This window comes from Labrus mixtus, chromosome 22, assembly GCF_963584025.1.
Source record: "Labrus mixtus chromosome 22, fLabMix1.1, whole genome shotgun sequence".
Classification (NCBI taxonomy): domain Eukaryota; kingdom Metazoa; phylum Chordata; class Actinopteri; order Labriformes; family Labridae; genus Labrus; species Labrus mixtus.
In genome coordinates, this window is record NC_083633.1 from 20,930,064 (window position 1) to 20,953,678 (window position 23,615).

General features: G+C 44.5%; 2 protein-coding genes across 6 annotated transcripts in view; one reads left to right on the top strand and one right to left on the bottom strand.

Annotated features, from left to right (window-relative positions):
* phf21b (PHD finger protein 21B) overlaps positions 1-14,710 on the top strand; it is a 70,705-nt gene extending 55,995 nt beyond the window's left edge. For all 5 annotated transcript variants that reach the window (XM_061030007.1, XM_061030008.1, XM_061030012.1 and 2 more), the window contains 11 exons: positions 5,072-5,164; positions 6,866-7,201; positions 7,290-7,421; positions 7,559-7,610; positions 7,814-7,890; positions 8,409-8,463; positions 8,946-8,968; positions 9,397-9,555; positions 10,323-10,389; positions 10,535-10,638; positions 10,737-14,710. In XM_061030007.1, the coding sequence (XP_060885990.1) occupies positions 5,072-5,164; positions 6,866-7,201; positions 7,290-7,421; positions 7,559-7,610; positions 7,814-7,890; positions 8,409-8,463; positions 8,946-8,968; positions 9,397-9,555; positions 10,323-10,389; positions 10,535-10,638; positions 10,737-11,030 (1,392 nt within the window). In that variant the 3' untranslated portion in view covers positions 11,031-14,710. The remainder of the gene's footprint in view (positions 1-5,071; positions 5,165-6,865; positions 7,202-7,289; positions 7,422-7,558; positions 7,611-7,813; positions 7,891-8,408; positions 8,464-8,945; positions 8,969-9,396; positions 9,556-10,322; positions 10,390-10,534; positions 10,639-10,736) is intronic.
* Positions 14,420-22,246, bottom strand: LOC132956518 (rho GTPase-activating protein 8-like). The gene is made up of 13 exons (XM_061030021.1): positions 22,167-22,246; positions 21,278-21,336; positions 20,565-20,690; positions 19,785-19,872; positions 19,365-19,496; positions 19,132-19,218; positions 18,950-19,048; positions 18,757-18,867; positions 18,582-18,655; positions 18,232-18,309; positions 17,866-17,994; positions 16,550-16,653; positions 14,420-16,476 (listed from the first exon to the last, which is right to left on the bottom strand). The coding sequence occupies exons 2-13, from the start codon at positions 21,315-21,317 to the stop codon at positions 16,279-16,281; spliced, it is 1,266 nt and encodes a 421-aa protein (XP_060886004.1). The 5' UTR covers positions 21,318-21,336; positions 22,167-22,246; the 3' UTR covers positions 14,420-16,278.
* Positions 22,247-23,615: the final 1,369 nt, after the last annotated feature.

Consider the following 23,615-nt stretch of genomic DNA (forward strand, 5'->3'; position numbering starts at 1 on the left):
AAACATCTTCCTGTGAGTCTACCTGACGACACTTTGATCAAGTTCTAAAGTTTCATTCAAAGAAAAGTCACAGCTGTGGCTCAGTGGTAGAGTCAGTCGTCTTGAGGTTGAGGGTTCGATCCCCAGCTCCTGTAGCCACATGTCCGATGTGTCCTCAGTCTATAGGGACTCGGGTTGGGACTCTCACTTCCTGAGTTCTGCCGAGGTGACCTTTAGCAAGGCACGAACCTCCCCAACTGCTGTGGCCGTGTGGCAGATGTTGAACAGAGTTGCAGAGTTTCAGGTTTCACCAGCAGCAGATTCTGAAACTGTGTTTGTTCACGCTTCAGTACAAACGGATCAAACACACTCACACACACACACACACACACACACACACACACACACGAGGTGTTTGTTGTGTGTTATTGGACTTTCAGCTGCGCTTAGCTTAGCGCCCGTTAGCTCGCAGCAGAAGAACAGTGGCGCTGCGAGGAGGCCGAGGGTGCAGCTCCTCCTCCTCCAAAAGAATCTTCATCCTCTTCAAACAGCAGCCAAGGTCATTCCTCCGCCCGCCTCCGAGTCTCCACAGAGCCCGAGGAAGGTGGATGACCTCCCCTCCGCTCCCCCCCCCTTCAAGGGTCTGCTTCTGCTCTCAGACTCTGAATGACAAACAGGAAACGTTCAGTGAGGATGAATACAGAACACGGCGTGGTTAGGCACAATAAGGACTATTTTATCAGCCGTCCACAGAGGGAGAACACACACACACACACACACACACAGACTCACTTACTCACACACACACACACAGACACAGACTCACAGACACACACACACACACACACACACACAGACACAGACACAGACTCACAGACACACACAGACTCACTTACTCACACACTCACACACACACACACACACACACACAGACACAGACTCACAGACACACACACACACAGACACACACAGACACAGACTCACAGACACACACACACACACACACACACACACACACAGACACACACACACACACACACACACACACACAGACACAGACAGACACAGACAGACACACACACAGACACACACACACACACACACACACACACACACACACACATTCAGCGCTGGTAGAAAGTATTTTATCTCTCGTTCCTTGAAAGGCGTGTGCGTATGTTTAAACTTCCTGGAATAAAAATACTTTTACATTTAAAAATCTTTCCTTGATAAAGTTTCAGTCGCCTTGAGCTAGTTAGAGCCTGGGATATTTCCAGAGGTCCTGGAGAAGACTTAATGTAAGAACTATTAGAGGGCCGCCTGACTATTTTGTGAAGTGCTGGAGAAACCTCCAGTGGTCCTTGAAGATGTTTTTAAGGTTATTTTGGATGTTCAATCACCAGAGAGAGTTATAGTGGTTCAAAAGGTCCTGGAAGATACTTTAGTGGTCCTGGAGAAAGTTCCAGGGGTCATTGAGGAGGCATCATCAAAGAGTTGACGTGGGTCTGGATCATGTTTTGTTGGTCATGGAAAATAATGTGGAGGTTCTCAAGGTTATTCCAGTAGAAGTCGTAGTCGTATATGAGGTGCTCAGAAAGTCCTTGTATTCTCTGATGAGGTTTTTGGACACCCTGAGCTGAAGGTTTTTTTTCCAGGAGTCCTTGAAAATGTTCTCCTTGTAATCTTGTACGACTGTGAAAAAAATACATTTTAAATTCAAGGGGTCCTGGAGGAGCTGGAGTGAGTCCTTGGTGACTAACCCTAACCCCCCACCATGACGTCTCCGTCCTCCAGGCGTCTTGTGAGCACCCCCCCTCAGGTCTCCAGGACTCTTCATGACAGCATGTCATTGGTCCTGGAGAAGGTTGTAGTGGTCCTTGAGGAGGATCCAACGGGGCGTCATAGCGAAGGATTAGACGTCCTTGAGTAATGTCAGGAAGTCCTGGAGTATGTTCCAGGTGTTGATGAGGAGGTTTGGAGGTCCTTGAGGAAGCTTGTGATGACCTGATGAATGAAGATGTCGTTGCCGTGGTTACGGTGTAGAGCTGGTCGGAGGTCAGAGGAGCTGAACTTAAAAAAAAAATATTATTGGATTAAATATTTCTCCCTCTTGATGTGAACAGGTGGTGATTTTTCACCCTCCATATTTGTAGTTTTTAAATATTTCTGACATTTATATGTTTTAGACGTTTTCTCTTACTGGATAAATATTCTTAATTTAATAACAAAGTTTTCAAAGTAATGAATTAAATCAACATGTTAGTTATAAACTCTTCATCTTTGTTTGTTTTTGGCGTCTTGCTGAACGAGTCTCACTTTTTAAAATCTCATTTCATGAAGAATGTCAGAGGAAACGATCAGAGTATAAACTGTTGTTGCTGTTTGTGAACGCAGCCTGCGTCTCCTCCCAGCAGCCCCCTCCCCCTCCCCTCCCCCCTCTCTCCTCCTCTCTCTCAGAACATGAATGAAATAAAAAACCTTCAGGGTGAAGATGGAGGCAGTCAGAGAGCAGACATGGCCTCGTGCAGCGCCCTCTGCTGGCTGCTCCGGGGAGTGCAGCCTCTAAGATCTTTATTCAATTAAACTCTGCTCACATCTTTGTTAAAGTTAAAAAATGAACATATGGATGAACCTCTGTAACACTTTTACATCATTATGTTTATTGTTCTTATTCTCAGTTCATTTTCATTTAATGAATCCTTTTAATAGTCGAAGCGTGTTGTGTTGTGGAAGCTTCAAATGATGACATCACAGATTTCTTTCAACCATAAATGTGTAAAATAAATGATTGCATTGAAACTAAAGTTTGGGTTCTAATCAGAAAATAATTGAATCTAAAAATGAGTGATTCAGACATCTGACTGTAACTTTAAGAAGTGGAACTAGTTCAGGAGAGAAGTTTTGAATCTGTTGCTGGTTTGGATCGACTCGACCTTTGGCTCCTTAAACATCGTCTCAGATCTTCTCTCGGCTGCAGAGACGTTTGTGGTTTCACAGAGAAGACGATGAAACATTGTTTGTTTTTGTCCTCTCCCTCCTCTTCGTCTTCCTCCTGCTGCCGAGCTGACAGACGACTGACGAGTTGATTTCCTCTTTTCTCTGTTAATCCTGCGTCTCCTCCCTCGCTCTGTCGCCACCTTCACTGTCTGCGTCCTCTCCTCGTCTCTCAAACTCCACCACCTTCTTTGTCCTCCTGTATCCAACTTTTCACACAACTGTTTTCTGAGCAGCGTACTTTTTTCAAACCTCGTTTCAGAGTATCTTATGAAGCTCTCTGGACTCTCATGATTTCTTCTTGGTGAAAACTCCATTGCATCAACATTTTTCCTGCAAAATCTCCACGTCCCCCGTCTGTCCTTCATGCACATAAACTATTTATCCAAATAAGAAAGAGCTAAAAAAGATCATTTCTAGCTGCGTAGTTTAGATTTCAAACCTTCTTAACTCCCTCAAAGGGAAGGTGCAGAATCCGGGCTCTTAGCATTAGCTTAGCACAAAGACTGGAAACAGAGGGAAACTGTTAGCCTAGCTTTATCAAAGGGGAGAAATCCACCTTCTCAAAGATGTTAAACCCCCCCCCCCCCCCTCTGGTTTGAGCAGCAGGTTTAGAGACAAGAGGAGGAGAGTGATCGTCAGTGTTTGTGTAGAGTTCATTTAATTTACAAAAATGTCCGACTTGAGGTTGTGTTCACTCCTCAAAACTGTAGAAGAGGAAAGGAGGAGGAGACCCCCCCCCCCCCCCCCCCAAGAGAAGGTGCTTAGGTTTGGAGAAAAAGAGGAAGCAATTACGAAAATGAAAGCCCTCGCACTGCAAGAATTTTCATCTCTGCAGTTGCCATGGTAACTGGCCCGGGCCTCCTCCTCCTTCTCCCCTCACTGAGCCGCTCTGCAGCACAATACGACAGAATGAAGGGATTTTCACAGAAGAAGAAAAGGAGGGGAGGAGAGGGGGGGGAGAAAACAAAACAGGTCATTGAAACGGTGCAGGTTGGGTTCAGTTCAGCAGAGAAGATTCATCGCTTGTTCTCTTTTTTTACAAACCTTTTTAAAAAGCAATTCATCTTTATTTCTACCGTTTGAAAATTAAAAATAACTCCAGCGTTCTCCAGATCGGCCTCGCTGAGAGCGTCAGTGTCCTGATTAAATTACAAACATGGAGATCAAACTTCTCGGCTCGGCTTCGTTTATCGTCTCTGAGTTCAAAACAATCTGAAGAAAAAATAAAAGCTGAGCAGACTGCAGAGACGAGAAAACATCTGGAGGCGTCAGACGAAGAACTGAGCATCTTGATGTTTAGACAGATTTTGTTTCAGAGAAATCTGAAGCAAAGGGAAATCAAATCCAGAGTTCTGAGGGAACCGATTGTGCTTCGATTTACAACTTCAGCGCTTTAAATGTATTTAATCAAACTTTGTTTATCTCTGTCGCTTGCAGCTTGTCAGGATATAATATCTGATTTCACGATATTTACACTTAGCTCTGACCTCCATCTTTGGAGCGGCTGAAGAGTTTCCTTCTTATCGACATTTTCTTCGACCTTAAACGAGCAGAACAGTGTGAAAGTTTTGTCTGTTTTCTAAATTATTTTTTATTTCCCTGTTGAATTTTTTTCGGTTTTCTTGATAGATTCTTGATTTCCCAGCATGCATCTGGTGTCAGGTGCACAGTGTGGTGTAGTGTGAGCTCCCCCTGTGGTCAGTGGTGGTTACTACAATAACAACTCAAATAAAAAGAGACATATTTATATATGCTATAAAATGCTCTTTTTTTTCTTAAAGTTTAGTTTGAAATTCTGCAGGACGACTTCCTGCTCTGATGGTTTCCTGTTTGTCCTGTTTATACTGGTTTGACTGGTTTTCAGGTATTTTTGACTGATTAATAATCAGTAGACGCCACAATCCCACGATGTGAAGCATGAACGCTGGCTGCAGCTGATCAGAACACTAAACATGAAGAGTTCATTCATCAACAATTACCTGAGAGTGCAACGCGTTGTTTTAATCTAAAATATCTTAAACTCATAAAAATATTTGTGAAAAACTGCTGACTCTGTGTACGCTGCGTCTAAGTGTTGCATTTGTGTGCGTTTCAGATGCTGGGAACTCTCACTGCTGTGCCCATCAAGGTGCCTCAAGTCAGCTCGCTGCACCGGCTGGCAGGACAAGCAGCCACTCTGCTACCTCAGGTAACGCACAACACAGTGCAGTAACAACAATCTGTCTTTGTTGTCATGGCGACGCCACATGAAGCAGTCCAAAAGAGACTGTGGGGTACCACAAGGATCAATTTTAGGACCACTACTTTTTAATTTGTACATGTTACCCCTGGGTGGTGTCATCAGGAGGCACAGAATCTCTTTCCACAGCTATGCTGATGACACTCAGCTCTATGTGGCCGTGTCTCCTGATGACACTCAGCTCTATGTGGCCGTGTCTCCTGATGACACTCAGCTCTATGTGGCCGTGTCTCCTGATGACACTCAGCTCTATGTGGCCGTGTCTCCTGGTGACACTCAGCTCTATGTGGCCGTGTCTCCTGATGACACTCAGCTCTATGTGGCCGTGTCTCCTGGTGACACTCAGCTCTATGTGGCCGTGTCTCCTGATGACACTCAGCTCTATGTGGCCGTGTCTCCTGATGACACTCAGCTCTATGTGGCCGTGTCTCCTGGTGACACCAGACAAATTGACTCACTTTTTAATTGTATTTTAGATATAAAAGCCTGGATGTCACAGAATTTTTTGCAGCTCAACCAGGAGGTTTTAATCATCGGTTCAAAGGCTCAGAGAGAGAAACTGGCCCCCAAACTAAAAGAAATAGGACTCAACCCAAGTCAAGAAGCACGGCATCTTGGGGTGATCTTTGACTCAGATTTGAATTTTAAGGCCCACGTAAAGGGTGTCACAAAAACAGCATTTTACCACCTGAAAAACATCGGCAAAGTGAGGCCATTTCTCTCTCTGAGCCAAACAGAGAGACTAATGCACGCTTTTATTACTAGCAGGCTGGACTATTGTAACGCTCTCCTTTCTGGTCTTCCTAAAAACACAACAAATCGGCTTCAGCTACTACAAAACTCTGCCGCACGAGTACTGACAAAGAGCAGAAGGAGAGCACACATCACACCTGTTTTAAAATCTTTACACTGGCTGCCTGTTAGTTTTCGTGTTGATTTTAAAATTATTTTATTAGTTTATAAAACATTACATGGCCTTGCACCAGACTACCTATCAGATATGATTTTAGTTTATGAACCAGTACGGCCCCTCAGATCCTCCAGTTCCTCTCTTAGTTGTTCCACAGAGCAGGACAAAAACCTTTGGTGATGCTGCTTTCAGCTGTTACGCTCTGAGACTGTGGAACGACCTTCCTGAGGGTCTGAGAGGAGCCCAGAATATCAAGATTTTTAAACGCAGTCTTAAAACTCATTTATTCAGTCTGGCTTTTATAAAGTGTTTTATATCAATTCAAATCTTAACATTACTGTATTGTCTTTTTTATCCTACTACAATTTTAAATATTTTCCTCTTATGTATTTATTTAATATCTTATTGCTTTTATGTGTCGTATTCTATTTTATTTTATTTTAATACATATTTTTTATTTCTTATTGGTGTGCATTAGTCTCTCAATGATTTTATAAACTGCTTTTCATCAATAACTTTTCTGCACTCTTGTTAAGCACTTTGAACTGAAATTTCATTTGTCTGAAAGGTGCTTTATAAATAAAGTTTGATTGATTGATTGAAACACAGAGCGCAGTGTTAAAATCCGTCCAGCAGGCGGCAGCACAAACCAAGTGACTCTGAGTGAAAGAGTTGCTGATGCTCTCAATATGAAGACAGATGTTCTCTGTAATGACCCCCGTGTTCTGCTCCTCCTCCAGGTCAGGCCAAAGACCCAGATCCCCGACAGCCTCCCCCACGCTCCCTGTCAGGAGCTGCAGCCGCTTAGCCTGCAGAGAGCCACCGCCGTGGTCAGTCCCAAGAGCGGGGGTCCAACCCTGCCCACCGCCAACAGCACCTTCAGCCCCGAACACCAGCCCAACGGACAGAGCGACGCCTCGCCGCCCTCGGCCCCGCCCCACGGCCAGTCAGTGGGCAAAGACTCCGGCGGCCTCGCCCAGCACGCCGCCGGAGCGGGGCCCGGCGTGGCTTACGCCATCATCGCCGCCTCCCCCGCCACTGGAAATGGAGTGTCCGCCGTCAGCGAGGCCGTCAAGGTGAAGACACTTCTCTGCAGCCCCGACTCGAGGACGCCATCTCTGAAAACAAACTCTAACTCGCCCTCCGTCTCTCTCTCTTCACCAGGTGATCATCATCCAGCCTCAGGCGCCCAGCAGCACCGAGGGCTCTCCGGGGGCTCAGGCTGACCTCCCCTCACAGGAAGCTCCGCCCACACCCAAATCCCCGTCCCAGAAAAAAGAAGACGAGGACCCCGAGGTGAGTCGACAAACGGCCAATCAGAGATGCAGGTTCTGACAGCAGGTTAAAGTCACAGAAGAAGAAAACACAAGACGTAAAGTAAACGTCTGACTCCTCCCCCTCGTTCACTTCCTCTTCCTCTTCCTCTCTCACAGAAAATCGCCTTCATGGTCGCCCTCGGCCTCGTCACAACAGAGCACCTGGAGGGTGAGTCCACTATCTTCTCTGTTGATTTATTTTCTGTAACACTGAAGGAGTTTGAAGACTAGCGAGACGAGCGGCGGCCTCCTGGTTCTATTTATTTTTAGACGTTTAGACGTCATCTCGTCCTCTCTGGCTCCACCCACAGTCAAAAAGTGATGTTGCAGTTTGATTGACTGGAGTTTGAACGTTGTTTTGTCTCCGAGCAGAGATCCAGACGAAGCGACAGGAGAGGAAGAGACGAAGCACAGCCAACCCGGCGTACAGCGGCCTCTTCGAGCCGGAGGTCAGAAACACGTTTTTATTAACGCTCAGAGAATCAAAAGTCGACTTTTAAAAACCAAAACACAAGAAACCACGAGTCTCCGTTCACTGGAAACAATAACAAGAATAATATCTAAACACGTGTTTGTCATCACACTCACCTTCATGATGTCATCATACCAGAGTTTTAAACCTCGATAGTTACCATGGCAACCAAAATTCTTAAGTTTAAGACACCAGACAACAAGTCATTTCTGGTTTTTAATGATCCCAGATGGCGAGGAAAACTCAACCACAGCGTCTAAATTCCACAAATACAAAACGTTGTCAACATATTTGTGCAACTTGGACGCTGTGGGCGAGTTCTCCTCGCCATTTCTGAAGGACGTTCTCCTCTCCTTCATGTCCGTCTTATGAACCAGATGTTGTTTTTAGTGTTTTGATACTTCTCCATGAAATAACAGATTGTATCGTTTAAAAAAACTTCTGGTCTCATAGAGTGATCGTCTTGTCTGACTCCTCCCTCTCTTCTCTCTGCAGCGTAAACGTTTGGCGTCACATTACCTGAACAGCTCGCTCTTCATGTCAGCACGAGGTAAGAACACGCCTCAGGACGCGCTCCGATAAACGCCGGCGTCACTGCAACACGACTGAAAACATGACAATGACCTGATGATGTCATCAGTATGAAATATATAAATATATCACCTGTCCTGTGTGCTGTAATACACACACACACACGCACACACACAATCATCATCATCATATTAAACCTGATCTCGTCTTTAAAGGAACAGTTCAACAATCATAGAAATTATTTAATTAGAGATAAAAAAAAATCCTGAAATGTTGAAATATTCCTTTAAATGACGTCATGAATCTGTCTGCTGCTTCACGCCTTCACTATAACCCGAGTGTGTGTGTGTGTGTGTGTGTTTCTGTGTGTGTTTCTGTGTGTGTGTGTTTCTGTGTGTGTGTGTGTGTTTCTGTGTGTGTGTGTTTCTGTGTGTGTGTGTGTGTTTCTGTGTGTGTGTGTTTCTGCCACTAACCTCTGCTCTGCTTCGTTCACATGCTCAGACTCTGAGGATTTCTGCTGGAAGGTAGGTACCACCGCTGATGATGTCACACTTCTCTTGTCCTGATTCTTTGATTGGACGGGATGTTTCCCGCTGAAACTTTTTTAAAATTCAAGCTTTATTTATAAAAACATCAAACAGTGTTAACCAAGGTGGGCACACATCAATGATAACTAAAGACAGATTTTATATTTATCATAGGGTGAGCACTAACATGTCCTGCTTTCAACCAACCAGAACATCACACCATGCTAACAACATTTGTCAGTTAGCGTTTAAATTAAAGAGTCACGATTTTGAGGTTTATTTTTTGTGCTTTTCATCTTGAAATTAGATTTTTATTGGGTCAGCTGAAAGTGGCTTCAAAGAGTTTAAGGAGACATTTTAACGAGACTTTGTCCAGAAGCAGTTTGACTTTGTTTCTGAGCGGTGTGTGTGTGTGTGTGCGTCAGGAGGACGTGGAGCATGACGAGCACTGCGCCGTCTGTAAGGAGGACGGAGAGCTGCAGCCCTGCCACAACTGCCCCAGAGCCTTCCACCCAAACTGCCTCCACCCGCCGCTGAAAACCCCCCCGAGAGGACCCTGGTACTGCCCCAAGTGTCAGAAAAAGGTACTGACTACAATTCTACAATTCACTTAGCAGACACTTTTATCCAAAGCGACGTACATCAGAGAGTAAGAACAACACAAGCAAGGATCTAGAAAAAAGGGAACAATGTCAGTAAGAGCAAACGATCAGCTTTGAGTCTGATTGGACACACAGGTGCTGACAGGAAGTGACCAGAGGCAAAGCACAACATTGAGGGCAGTTCTTGAGAGCTCTAATCAGTATAGAAACCATCTTATAAGTCGTCGTTATCAAACAAAAACCATCGTCATTACCATCATCATCATCAATAATATGGAGACCATCATCATTAAGTTAGTAGGTATTCATGAAAGAGCTGGGTCTTTAGCTTTTTCTTAAAGGTGCAGAGGGACTCTGCAGATCACATGGAGTTTGGAAGTTCATTCCACCACCGGGGGGCGACAGAGGAGAAGAGTCTAGTCAGAGACTTAGGACCCTGTTGTGAAGGTTGGATCAGACGCCTTTCATTGGCAGAGCGTAGTGGGGGTACTTTAAGATCTCCACGTCTGCTGCAGCGGGTTTTAAGAGCGGTAGAGGCTCGACGTCGGCTGGAAACACATTTAGGATGAAATGATTCGAAGAGCAGTTTCACAAACATCAGAAATTCAGCTTGAAGTTGAATTCTTCAGCAGTTTACTCAAAGACTGGAATCAGCATGGCTCTGTTTGAAGTTTTAAAATATATCTACAGCTGTCACATGCAGCGAGTTTAAATCTTTACTCTGAACGTGTTTCCTGCTGTGTCCTCAGGTGCTGAACAAAGAGAACATGTCGTGGCCACAGAACTTTGTGCAGTCGTACGTCACCCACAAGACGGGTAAGAACCAGCGGACTCCTCCATCACATCGTTTAAAGTTAGAGTGTCTCTACATGTGCTGATGTGTGTGTGTGTGTGTGTGTGTGTGTGTGTGTGTGTGTGTGTGTGTGTGTGTGTGTGTGTGTGTGTGTGTGTGTGTGAGCAGTGAGGCAGGAGGAGAAGCGACGGCTGCTGAGACGAAACAACGAGCTGAAGAACGAGTGCGCTCACCTGGAGGAGCAGGACGAGAAGCTCAACAGCTCGCTCAAAGTAAGAACACAAAGGGTTAAAAACGTCCCCGTCGTCTGTTTCAAACCGAGACCGCTTTTCTGACAATGTGAAAACGTTCTCCTCGTGTGTGTCCGCAGCAGTGTATGGACCTGAGGGAGCGCCTGCTGGGGCAGCAGAGGGACACTCAGGCGTCGCTCGAGCGCCTCAAAGCTCTCATCCGCCTGATCCAGCGCGACCAGCTCATCCAGGTCACCATGACGACCACCGCCACCATCGCCGCCTCCCTGCTCTCCCAGTCCTGGATCAAACAACCCACCAGCATTACCGCCACAGCCGCCGCATCGGCCACCGTCGTCGCCGCCAACCCGGGGCCCTCGGCCACGCTCCTGCAGAAGAGCCACGCCCACAGCCAGGACGATGCCAACAACTAGCCCCGCCCCCCTTTTCCCCCACACGGCGTGATGATTTCTTTTTATCTGAAGATGATATCTAAGCGTCTTTTCTCCGAGAAGCTGAAAACAAACTGAGAAAGCCTCTATCCTCCACGATTCAAGTATTTTTTAAAACCCAACACCTACAGTGCTTACGAGATTTCTTTTTTTAAGTTCTTTTCTATTTATTAACGTTCTTGGCCTTAATGTATTTATTACAAAAAGTTAGCAGACAGCGCCGCCGTCGCCGCGGGAACACGACGGGGGCGGCCCAAAAGATATGTCCCTCTTGTTCTGCGTATAGTGAGAGAGAACAGTAGAGCTAGTCGTAGTAGAAGAAACACAAAGCATTGTGGGAAGTGAACGGACTGTACATTGATATATCGGAGTAGATGTTGAACAATGTTTTTGCCATAAGAATTCAGGAAATGTTTCATCAGTGTGTGTGTGTGTGTGTACACGAGCCTTCAAACAAACAGAGGAACTTTTGTTCAGTATTAAAATAGAGTCAAAGAAAAAAAGTATTTAAGATTAAACTACAGAAATTAGCGTTTCTAGTGGAGAGTTTAGTATTTTCATGCTGATGCCTGTTGATAAATGTCGGGAGTACTCGAGGGGATCACTGTACATACGTTGTATTATTATCTTCTTCATCAGCGCAGGGTTTTTTTCTTTTCTGGGTTTCAAACTTTATTTAACTCACATCAGAGACGAACCCTGAAAGTTGAACTCTTTGTTCTCCGTCTGACACTGAAACACGTTTGTGGTCTTATGAGGACGTTACTCACACACGCCTTATACGGGCGTTCCGATTCACCTCTGAACTCAGATCTCAGAGCGGGGGATGACATCACCACGTCTCAGTTGCGAGTCGGACAAACAACATGGACGCCTCCAGGAGTAGCTTTCGTTTTGTTAGCTAACACGCTATGTTGATAGTTAGCGTTAGCGCGCTAAATTAAAACGACAACACGTCCACAGATGAATCACATCGATAGTATCGTGAAGTTCTAACTACACAAACAGACGACTAAGCTGCTTGAAAACACGGCTTAAACGTTACTTAGCGGCCATGTTGGATTTTAGCGCGGGACACTGAAGGTTCTGAGTTTCCAAGTCAGATTTTTCGGCTTCACGATGGCGTTCCTCATGACGGATTAGACTGGCGACTCGGAATTTCCTACAAGCCGATATCAACATATCCAGTGACCATCGATATCGGCTAATTTCATCGGCGGTGGCTCAGTGGTTAGTGCGCGCAGCCCGCGTACAGACGCTGAGGTCGTTGTGTTGTTTTATTGGTCAGACGGAGAACAAAGAGTTAAACAGGAGAAGGGACCAAAGTGTTTTCTTTTGTGTTCACAGCTGCACTCAAACACGAAACACGCCGAGGAGTTCAGACGGCGTGCGATGCATCCATTCAGTCCCCTCCCCCTTAAAAAACCAGTATGACAAAATATGCCAAAAACTCGTTTCTTTGTTTTTGTACTGGGATCGATCATTCCTCAATAATGTCTATAGTGCTTTTTTTTCCCTCCCTGCCTCTTTTATATTTTTGGCTTTTTTACTCTTGGTGTTTTACGGACGTGTTAACGGCGTCGAGCCCGTTAATCTGATGAACACTGCCTCAAGTACAAATGGTTTTTTAAAATCCACACTTTTTTTTTTTTGTCTTTGTTGCGTCATTTTTATAAAAACACCAGTCAATCAGAAGTGGGACTCAAGTGTCAAACTGCAACAACACTTTTTGACTGTGGGCGGAGCCAGAGAGGACAAGATGGCGTCCTCCTCCATAACGACAGTTTAAAACAAGAACCAGGAGGCGGCCATCTTGTCCTGCCGGCGCCGCTCGTCTCGCTAGTCTTCCTGCTGGTCCAGAAAGGTTCAGTTTAAGTGTAAAAAAAAAGCGTAGATGTAGATCTTTGTTTTCTTTCTTTATCGAACTCGCCACACAGTCGAGGCGCGGCGCTCTGAAGCCGGTCGAGGCGCGGCGCTCTGACGATGCACAAACATGAACAAATGGTTGAAAGAATCCCGAGGAAAATGCCTTTAACGAAAGAGAACGAGGGAGTGACGACGTGAAGGTTTTTTATTTAGTTTGAATCATATCAGCTGTGTTTGCTCTCTTCACATCGTCTGTACGGCACAAACGTTTCAACACGTATCAGGTCATCATCACGCGGTTTCAGGGGCGGCGAACAAAAAGGAGGTTAAACGGCGAGCAATACCACATCAGAAGCGTTCATAACGGGGTCATACTCGGAGTTTACTGAAGCTTTTTAAAGATCTTTGATTTCCTGTGAAGCTAAAAAGGTGACGTCACACTTTAAAGTCTTGTTGTGGAAAGTTTAGCACGATGCAGAACACGAGAAAATCTCAACTTCTAAAAAATGAATTATTAAAGAATCCAGCGACGTGTTTGAAGCATCGCTCCCCTCACAAGTCAGTCAGTAAGAGCGTTGTACGTAAAGCTGCACAGACCGTTAACTCTTATCATCGTTTTACTTCTGCAGCCGTCGAACAAAACCAAACAAAACTCGATCTGATGGATGTGTGACCTCGCAGGACATCACCTCTCTTCACTCTGAGCCCCGTTATGTTTAGAAAAATATATTTATTAAACGCGCTTTATCAGAACACAGAGCCTGGTGTCTGCTCGTGGAGCTTATTAGAAACATGCAGAGGCTTTTTAGGTCGGGTACAATCACTTCTATCTGAACCACTTCTCTTGCCCGCTTCCATCACTGCAACACCTGTTGACCTGATAACTGCTCTCATATCTGACAAACAGAGGGGCGTCCAAAACGGCCGTGTGGGGGGGGTCTTAAAAGCGCCTACCTTCTCTGGTCCAAACAAATCCAGAGCATTCAGGAGCAGAATCTAAAGTTAGAAGGAGGACATACTGGCTGCTGCATGTTTCCTGAATGTCTGATCAGATAGTAAGGTTGTTTTATCATTTCACTGATTGGACCTTTAATTACCTTAACGATCAGAGTTGATGCTCAGCGGTCCGGGCTCTGTGTCTGTAATAAAGCAGCAGATATGCAGAAACATGAAACCTAACATGCCTTTAAGAATGAATCATGATCAGTGCAGAATGTACCGTGTGAAGCATATCCAGAGGGAAACCATATCAGCGCTCCGTGCCGCGTTCAAACCTCCATTAATCAATAAATAAAATAAAACAACAAACCCTCCACCCCCGAAAACCTCCTTCATCCGTTTCTAGAAATCTTCTCCGGGAGAAACTGTGCAGTGCTTAAACAGATCTATTTTAATACACGACACAAGACATTTGAACAAAGAAGAAAAAAAAAAAGTTAGAACATTTTTATATTCTTTTATCAAGGAGCAAAAAAAATAAGAAAAGGAAACCGAACATTTTGAGGTTTTGTTTTTTTTATTGTTTGCCGGTTTCTGCATTCTGACTTCGAGCTTGCAACGTGCGATGTGTTCTTTTTGCCACGAGGGGGCGACGAGGAGACGACGACGACACGTTTAGATGGGAAATGAAAATGTCTGTTGAAGTAGAAGTTTTTTGGTTTGTCATTAATAACGGGGACTGTCCAGTGGATAGTGTGTATAGGAAAGTGTTTGTCTTAAATATGCCAATGTAGTTTTTTTCTTCTTCTTTATGATGCATTAAAAAAAAGTGGATCGATGGAAAAGTTGATAAATGATTCAAGAGTAGTCTCACTTTTTTGTACCGAGTTCTTACGAAAAATGGAATCATTAATAAACAAAAATTCAAGAACAAAATGAATGAAGCGTCTGTTTTCACATCAGAAACACAAACAGGACACAAAGTTCAGAGTGAAGACTTCTCAAAATGCTGATTCATTCCTTTTAACGTCGACAAGTTTTCTGGTAACAAGAAGTCAGAACTTCACATCTCCTCTGATCAGTAACATGTTTAGACTTTTTCATTAAATCACTCTTAAAGTCTTTCTGTGATGTTTCACTCTTAAATGTATAAATCAAGTATCTCCTCTGAAAATAACTCTGTGAGTCATGACTGTCTACAATGGGTGTAACACCCGAGTCCCACTGTCTGTGATGTTTTCAGAGTTTTCAGAGTCCTATCTTCACTTTGTTTACATCGCCAGGACGGCCGGCTGACTCCTCCCCTCGTGTATAAAAGTTGTTTAATTGAGGGACTAGAGAAAAGAAGAATAACATACTGTACTCACTGCTTAACTGTGTTTCTAGATCACGCTCATTTCAGGTAAATTTACATGCAGTGTGAAGATACGAGCATAATAAAGATCGCTAGCATTAGCATGCTAACACAACAATGCAGCACAAGTTGTTTTGGTTTCATGCTGGTGCTCAAAGGCGACATCTGCTGGATCAAAAAATCACATATAAAGCCTTTAAAGGGGGGTAAAAGAAGTGTGTCGTTCCCTCTAAAGGAGGAGGGGCTTATTACAAAATATACAAATATCAACACACAGATGACCTCATTAGACGCCTGATTTGAGCGCCTCAGATTTTTCTTTTTCAAGCTCACAAACAATAATCAACATCATCTAAAAAAGTCTGAAAATAAAATAATAATAAAGAGAAGGAGAGTGAACGTGCAGCTTCAGTCTTTAAAGTCTTTGAGAGTCGGGTGAGAAGAATATCCACAGGAAGAGGTGAGGTCGACAGGTGAGATATTTTGACCCTGAGCTCCAGGTGATGCAACAACGTCCCAAAACAACCAAAAAGATTATTCCAGAGAAGGAGAGACCACCTGGTGTTCAGGGGGTTACCTGTGCAGGTTCAAGGGGTTACCTGTGCAGGTTCAGGGTGTTACCTGTGCAGGTTCAGGGTAATACCTGTGCAGGTTCAGGGGGTTACCTGTGCAGGTTCAGGGTAATACCTGTGCAGGTTCAGGGTAATACCTGTGCAGGTTCAGGGTAATACCTGTGCAGGTTCAGGGTGTTACCTGTGCAGGTTCAGGGTGTTACCTGTGCAGGTTCAGGGTGTTACCTGTGCAGGTTCAGGGTGTTACCTGTGCAGGTTCAGGGTAATACCTGTACAGGTTCAGGGTAATACCTGTGCAGGTTCAGGGTAATACCTGTACAGGTTCAGGGTAATACCTGTACAGGTTCAGGGTAATACCTGTGCAGGTTCAGGGTGTTACCTGTGCAGGTTCAGTGTAATACCTGTGCAGGTTCAGGGTGTTACCTGTGCAGGTTCAGGGTGTTACCTGTGCAGGTTCAGGGTAATACCTGTGCAGGTTCAGGGTGTTACCTGTGCAGGTTCAGGGTAATACCTGTGCAGGCGGGCTGCGGGAGCCGAACACGGCGTGGTAATGTTCGATGAGGATCTCGGTGAAGACGTTGACGGGCGTCAGAGCGTTCAGAGAGAAGGAGCCGTGACGAGGCCACAGCAGGTTGACCCCGAACACACAGGCCAGGTTAGAGGGACTCATCTTGTTCACGATGCTCTCCTGAGACACCTGAAGGAGGGAACAGGATTTACACACAATCTACACAACAAGGTGTTGATAATGATCAGAGAGTCAGACGTACCATGTGGAGGAAACAGAGCAGGAACTTTGTCACCATGAAGTTTTGTTCAGGAAGACTTTCAATGATGTGTTTACACCTGCTGACCCTCAGACTGCTCTCCACACCTGAGACACAAAAACAAACAACATGATGTCTCATCCAGATCTCCCTGTCTCATGTCTCCACCTCATCTCGTCTATCTTCCTCTTGCCTCCTTCATTGCTCCTCCTAACTCTTCTCATTATCCATCTCTGCCTTCATCTCATCGTCTCAACAGTACTCCTCCCTCTTCCTTTCTCCTCTTCCCTCTCTTCCTCTGTCTCTTCATCCTCTTCCTCTCTCCTCCTCCTCCCTCATCCTCCTCTTCCGTCTCTTCCTCTGTCTCTTCCTCCTCCTCCTCTACCTCTCTCCTCTTCCTCCCCCTCCTCTTCCTCTTCCCTCACTCCTCTTCCTCCTCCTCTTCCCTCTCTTCCTCCTCCTCCTCTACCTCTCTCCTCTTCTTCCTCCTTCTCTTCCTCCTCTACCTCTCTCCTCATCCTCCTCCTCCTCTCTCCTCTTCCTCCTCCCTCACTCCTCTTCCTCCTCCTCCTCCTCCTCTTCCGTCTCTTTCTCCTCTACCTCTCTCCTCTTCTCTCCTCTTCCCTCTCTTCCTCCTCCTCTTCCGTCTCTTCCTCCTCCTCCTCTACCTCTCTCCTCTTCCTCCTCCTCCTCCTCTTCCCTCTCTTCTTCCTCCTCCTCTTCCTCCTCTCTCCTCTTCCCTCTCTTCCTCTCTCCTCCTCCTCTTCTTCCCTCTCTTCCTCCTCCTCCTCCTCTTCCCTCTCTTCTTCCTCCTCTCTCCTCTTCCCTCTCTTCCTCTCTCCTCCTCCTCCTCCTCTTCTTCCCTCTCTTCCTCCTCCTCCTCTTCCCTCTCTTCCTCATCCTCCTCTACCTCTCTCCTCTTCCCTCTCTTCCTCCTCCTCTTCCTCCTCTTCCTCCTCCTCCTCTACCTCTCTCCTCTTCCTCCTCCTCCTCCTCCTCTTCCCTCTCTTCTTCCTCCTCCTCTTCCTCCTCTCTCCTCTTCCCTCTCTTCCTCTCTCCTCCTCCTCCTCCTCTTCTTCCCTCTCTTCCTCCTCCTCCTCCTCCTCTTCCCTCTCTTCCTCATCCTCCTCTTCCTCCTCCCTCACTCCTCCTCCTCCTCTACCTCTCTCCTCTTCCTCCTCCTCCTCTACCTCTCTCCTCTTCCTCCTCCTCCTCCTCCTCTACCTCTCTCCTCTTCCTCCTCCCTCACTCCTCCTCCTCCTCCTCCTCCTCTACCTCTCTCCTCTTCCTCCTCCTCCTCCTCCTCCTCCTCTACTCACTGAGGAGCTCCAGGACCTGGTTGTAGACTCTGAAGGTGAGCAGAGGTTCTGGAAGTTCTCTGAGGAATGTTTTGAGGATCACAGCGGGAACGTGGACGTCTGAGAACTCATCAAAGTTTACAGGTTTACCTGAGGACATTCAAATACAAACTTTATTAACAAAGCACACAAACAGGAACATATGACACAAACGAGTCTGAATCACAGAGTCTGAAATGCTCCTCTGTGTGTCGACACACAAACACTCAACCTGCAGTGTGTGTGTACACGTTATCATCACACACACACACACTCTCTGATCTTCTCTGCCTGCTACTGAGAGATAAAAAAAATCCCCTGCTGGTAAGATAAGGAGACCCCACTCACCCAGGTTGTAGAGTTTCTGAACGTCCTTGATGACCTGAACACGAGGCGAGCGTCTGAAGATCCCCTCTGTCCTCAGGCCTACACACACACACACACACACACACACACACACACACACACACACACACACACACACACACACACACACACACACACACACACACACACACACACACACACACACACACACACACACACACACACACACACATTCCTGTCTCTCTCTGGTGGTTTGTGGTTTGTGAATAAGATACTGTAAACGCTGTGAACTGTCACGTGCCGCAGTACTCATTTTAACCACTAGGTGTCAGAGTTTCACACTGCTCCTTCAGCATCATGTCCACACTCACCTTTCTCCTTCAGGTAGGCGACGGTCTGAGAGACGACGGGGGGGATGACGGCGTCCCGGTTCTTCTCTCTGATGCTGCAGAACAAAAAAACAAAAACAGGTTTTTATTCATCGTCACAGACTCACTTTTTTAATTCATGAGAAGTCGTGATGAAGGGTGTAAAACAAAGACTCACTACTGCAGACTGACGCCAAACTGCTGGGTGGGCAGGGGGGGTCGAGGCGGGGGGGTCTTCATGGAGGGAGGGGGTCCGCCTTTCTGAGCGGCGAGGAGCTTTTCATCGTGCCTGAGAGATAAAACATAAAAACTCTGATGAAGATAAAAGTCTTCAGAGATTTTATCGTGCGGTTTGAGATCGGGTGTGCGACCTGGCGACGTCGGCCGGGACGACGAGCTGCTCGTAGTTCAGGTGATCTCTCAGCTCGGCCAGGTAGTTCACGTACGTCAGCTTCTTCCCGAACTTGTGACTGGAAACAAAAAGTGAAGGAGAAAGTGGAGTGTGAGAGGAGACGCTTTGAGGTGAGGCTGACGGGTGTGTTTTTTTTTTTACCTGATGAGAGGTTTGAAAATGTTCCAGACGATTCTGATGAAGTTTGTGGGATGGACGACGTACAGAGTCTTCAGGTTCTTCTTGTATCTGAACGAAGAACACAGGCTGTCATTAATATTCTAACAATGTAGCGCCGATGAGCGAGCGGTTATGTTGGGCCGCTGTAGGATCACAGCGAGCGACTTAATCAGCTGTAAGTTAAAAAAAGAAGAAGTGAAGCTGGGTTGACGTACTTCCTGTCGAACTCGCTGTACGCTTCTCGTAACCACTTCAGAGACGGTTTGTTGCTGCTCCTCAGACCGTGATGGAAGTAAACCAGGATGTAGTCCATCTCCACGTACTGGTCCAACGTGAACTTCAGAAATCTGCAAACAGGAAGTAAGAACAAACATTTATTTCACTTTGAATGTACAAAAAAATTAAAATAAAACGTCTTGAAGGTGTGTTACTGATTCGACCAATCAGGTGAGAGCTCGGCTGGGATGAACAGGAAGTCATCACAGAGTTACACATTTATAATCTCAGAGAGCAGCTCAAGTCCTCGTGGTTCTAAAATGTTTTAACAGCCTTCGTGTTTTCATATCTTTATTTAAATGTTCAGTAAAGCCGAGCTGCAGATTTTAACTTGAAACAGAAACGATCTGCGGACGTACTCGAGGAGGCGCCGGTGGTTCAGCTGGTGAGACGGAGGCAGACAGCAGCTGCTGAAGACGATCAACTTCCTGCCGTAGTTGTCGTCACCTGGAGAGAAAGAAGAGTTTCTCTTTACAACAACATATTGGAACACGTTCTGTTATTCTGAATGTTGCGTGAGGTCACAACAGATGCAGAGGTCAAAATGTTCAGCTCCGCCTCCAACGAGTCGTTTGAGGTCATTTCTGTTCTCGGCTAATCGAGAAGTCTCTTCTGAAAATGTTGATTTTTTTTTTTCTATAAACACCAAAATAACGTTCACTCAAGAATATGATCCAATCAAATTCATCACAACGTTAAGTCCCGCCTTCTATCTTGTGATTGGTTCTTTCACATGTCAGTTGGAAAAACGTCCTGACTGAGCAGCTCCAGCTCTCAGCCTGTCGTTAGGTTGACTGAAGGTTAGACTGAGAGCGTTTCCAACATGGCGGCGGCTGCTGCCCTCGCCGTTAGAGATGTGTGACATCACTCAGTCTATGGTCACGACACCGCAGTTAGATAATCTCAAATTTCTCTTCATGCGGATTTAAAAAGTTGTAGTTCTGGAACATTTTTAGGAATTAAATTCAGTAATAATATTTGTTAGCCACTAGGGGGCAGCAGAACGAGCTGTAATGACATATCATCATTTTATAAAGTGTGACATCATGTTTGTGAATAAACTTTTAATTTGAAATGAAACCGCATAAAATCCAAACTTTGATCTGAAAGATTTTTAAAGGAGAGTTTGATTTACTGACCGCAGACCTGGATGATGCCGTGTCGGGCCACGTCGTAGTACGGGTGCGAGGGATCAGGACTGCTGGAAGGAACTGACGGAGCGTCTGTGACACACATCTGATCCTCCTCTTCCTCCTTCTTCAGCTCTGAAGTGTTTCAAAAAGACAAATAAACACTTTTAGGATGAAGTCTAAAATAAGAAACGATTAAAAGGAAAAACAAACACTGATGGAGAAACGTGACTCCTGATCTGCACCGCCCAACGTCTTCTAAACGAGTTCCTTATCTGCTCTGAGTTTCTATAAATACAGACTTATCAGAGAGGAAAGCCCCCCCCCCCCGGAGCCGAGCCAGAGGACTGGGTGGAAACCTGATTCACGGTCTGTTCTCTGCTCTGGATGTTTATTCTGCAGCAGCGGGGGGATAAACACAAAGTGGGTCTGATAAGAGAGAGGAAACCATCCTGACTAACCGAACGCTCCGATGGCTTCACAGAAACTCTCAGAGTTACTGAGAGACAGATGAAGGAACCAAAGTGATCTCAAGTGTTAAAGTATGAAATCAAACCCTGATGATTCAAACAGGAAGTGAAGAACGCTCAGCTTCAGACAAAACCACAATTCAAATCAAATGTAAATAATAAGACGACATACAGGAACTGATGTTTCTGTATTTAATCCAATTAACTTTTACTAGATTAAATGAATGAAAAGAATAGATTGTCTTTACTCACCGATCTCCGCCAGCTGCTCGAGGTCGGATGTGGAAGTCATGGTTGGAGGATGTCGGTCACTTTGAGGAGGAAAAACATAAACATGATGTAGAATATGAAACAGAAATCAACAGATTTAACATCAGAATGATGATCTGATTCTGACTGGTTATAGAATAGAATAGAATAGAATGACTTTATTGATCCCAAACTAGGAAATTGTGGCGTTACAGCAGCAGGTTATCCTAACACACAATATGAGTAAAAAACACAATGTTAGCAAATCTAAACACAATATAATATTAAAAACTAAGAATGTGAATATATACAACCAGGATTTAACTAAACATTACTAGTCTTAAATATGAAGATTAAATATGAAGATTAAATGTAAATGTGTAAAAACAGAGTAGTAAATAATTTGCATTTTTAAATATTTTATAAGAAAAACAGAAAAACTTAGGAGACATGAAATCAAACTGCAGGTGATTTTAAAACATTTAAGTAACAAATAAATAATTTAAATAAATATATTTTTACACAAATTAAATAACGAAAATTAACCAGACACACACACACACACACACACACACACACACACACACACACACACACACACACACACACACACACACACACACACACACACACACACACACACACACACACACACACACACACACACACACACACACACACGTCAGGTAAACTCGCTCTAAGCTAGCAGGTATGATGCTAACTGTTATTAGCACCTGTGCAGATTTATAGACTCGTTAAACTTTTATTAATTATCCACTAACGGTCGAAATAAAACGTTATAAGACTCGTTTTTATCTCGACACACGTCACGTTAGTCTTTCTAAACTTCCGTGAGGTGACGTTAAGTCTTTATAAACGGAGAAACACTCACCTGGAGCTGCAGGTTTAAGCTAACACATTAATGAGTCCACAGGTAGAAACGTTGATCCAAACTTCCTTAAACAACCGCCGCCTGGACGCGCATGCGCAGATCAAACTCACAAGGAAAACTCGGAGTGATGACTTTTTTTTTCTTTTTCACAAAAATAAAACGTTTAAAAACCTCTGAGATATTTAATAAAAGTGAGAATCTTAATGTGACAGTTCAGGTACACTCTGTTAAAAGTAAAAGTGATGATTATTTATTGTTAATATTCAACTTTAACCCTTTACAGATGTTTTATTTTGAAACTTTAATCATGTAAATGTCGAAATCTTCAATTTTCTTCCTTCCAATTTCAAGGTTGCAAGAATATTTCACCAGACTCCAAAAATGTTCATCGTTTTTCTTCCCCAATTTATATATGAATTAAATTAACTTACAATTTAAAAATAAGCGAAATTTAGCTCAGTCCTAAACTTCTAGCATTATTTCTATGTTGATGTTGTTTTACTTTGTAAAGAGTCTAAACTTCCTCCATCTCTGCAGACGAGGCAGGTTTACCTGTGCTGCTTGAAACTATTCAGTAAATGTTTGGCATGTTTTCTCCCTCGGCTATGTGAAACCAGTTCAGTTGTTTTATCTTCTCAGGTGAATCAGTCGTGTGTGTCTGAGTCCTCAGGTGTTGTTATTCTGACGGTGTCTCACCTGCAGTGACTCGTTTAAAGCTGCAGCTGACAGACTGAGGTGCAGCTCCGTGGAGCGAAGAGTTCACCTGAACATCCTGAAAATATGAATCCGTGAGCAGCAGCAGCAGGGTTCAGACTTCATGGTGGATTAAAGATAAAGAGGAAAACTAAACTTCTTTGAACCTGCAGACTCAGATAGAAAAGGAGAAATGAGGGACAACATGTTTATAATGTTTCTCATATTCACAGGACAAAGTAACTGAGAATTACGTCACTAAAAATGCAAGACCAAAATATCTAAAGTCACAGTTTGTCTTTTTCTCATGAATTCAGTTCAAACCATGGATTGTAAATATGTTAAAACATGATCAGAACACCTTTCAGATTTCTTCAAAGCAGTTTGTCAGTAAAGTTGTGAAAGCCTGACACCTGCTGGATGGACTTTAAACTGCAGCAGCTCAGATTAAACCCTGATTTTAGACTCCAAGGTTGAAGAGGACAGAAACAACTGTTAGAGAGAGTTTGGACGTGAATCTGGTCTTTAGGTTATACAAAGTATTTGTTTCCACTTTGACGTTTGTACAGATCTTGACTGTCGGTTAAAGATTTTATTTATTGATTAAATAACATTTCTTCTTTCTCTCTCTTTTTGTTCCCATTTAAGAATCTAACAGGAGGATTTTATGATCCAATAATATTTAGTTTTTATACATATAATTGAATCAAAATCGTGTTCCACAGCATTATTTAATAAAGTGTTTTACTCGACTTG

Excerpts from the sequence above, each read along its gene's own strand:
- LOC132956518 (XM_061030021.1), bottom strand. The coding sequence starts at position 21,317 with ATGACTTCCACATCCGACCTCGAGCAGCTGGCGGAGATCG. Across the intron at positions 19,497-19,784 it reads AACCACCGGCGCCTCCTCGA|ATTTCTGAAGTTCACGTTGG; the intron begins GTACGTCCGCAG and ends TCCTGTTTGCAG. Across the intron at positions 19,049-19,131 it reads ATTTTCAAACCTCTCATCAG|TCACAAGTTCGGGAAGAAGC; the intron begins GTAAAAAAAAAA and ends TTTTGTTTCCAG.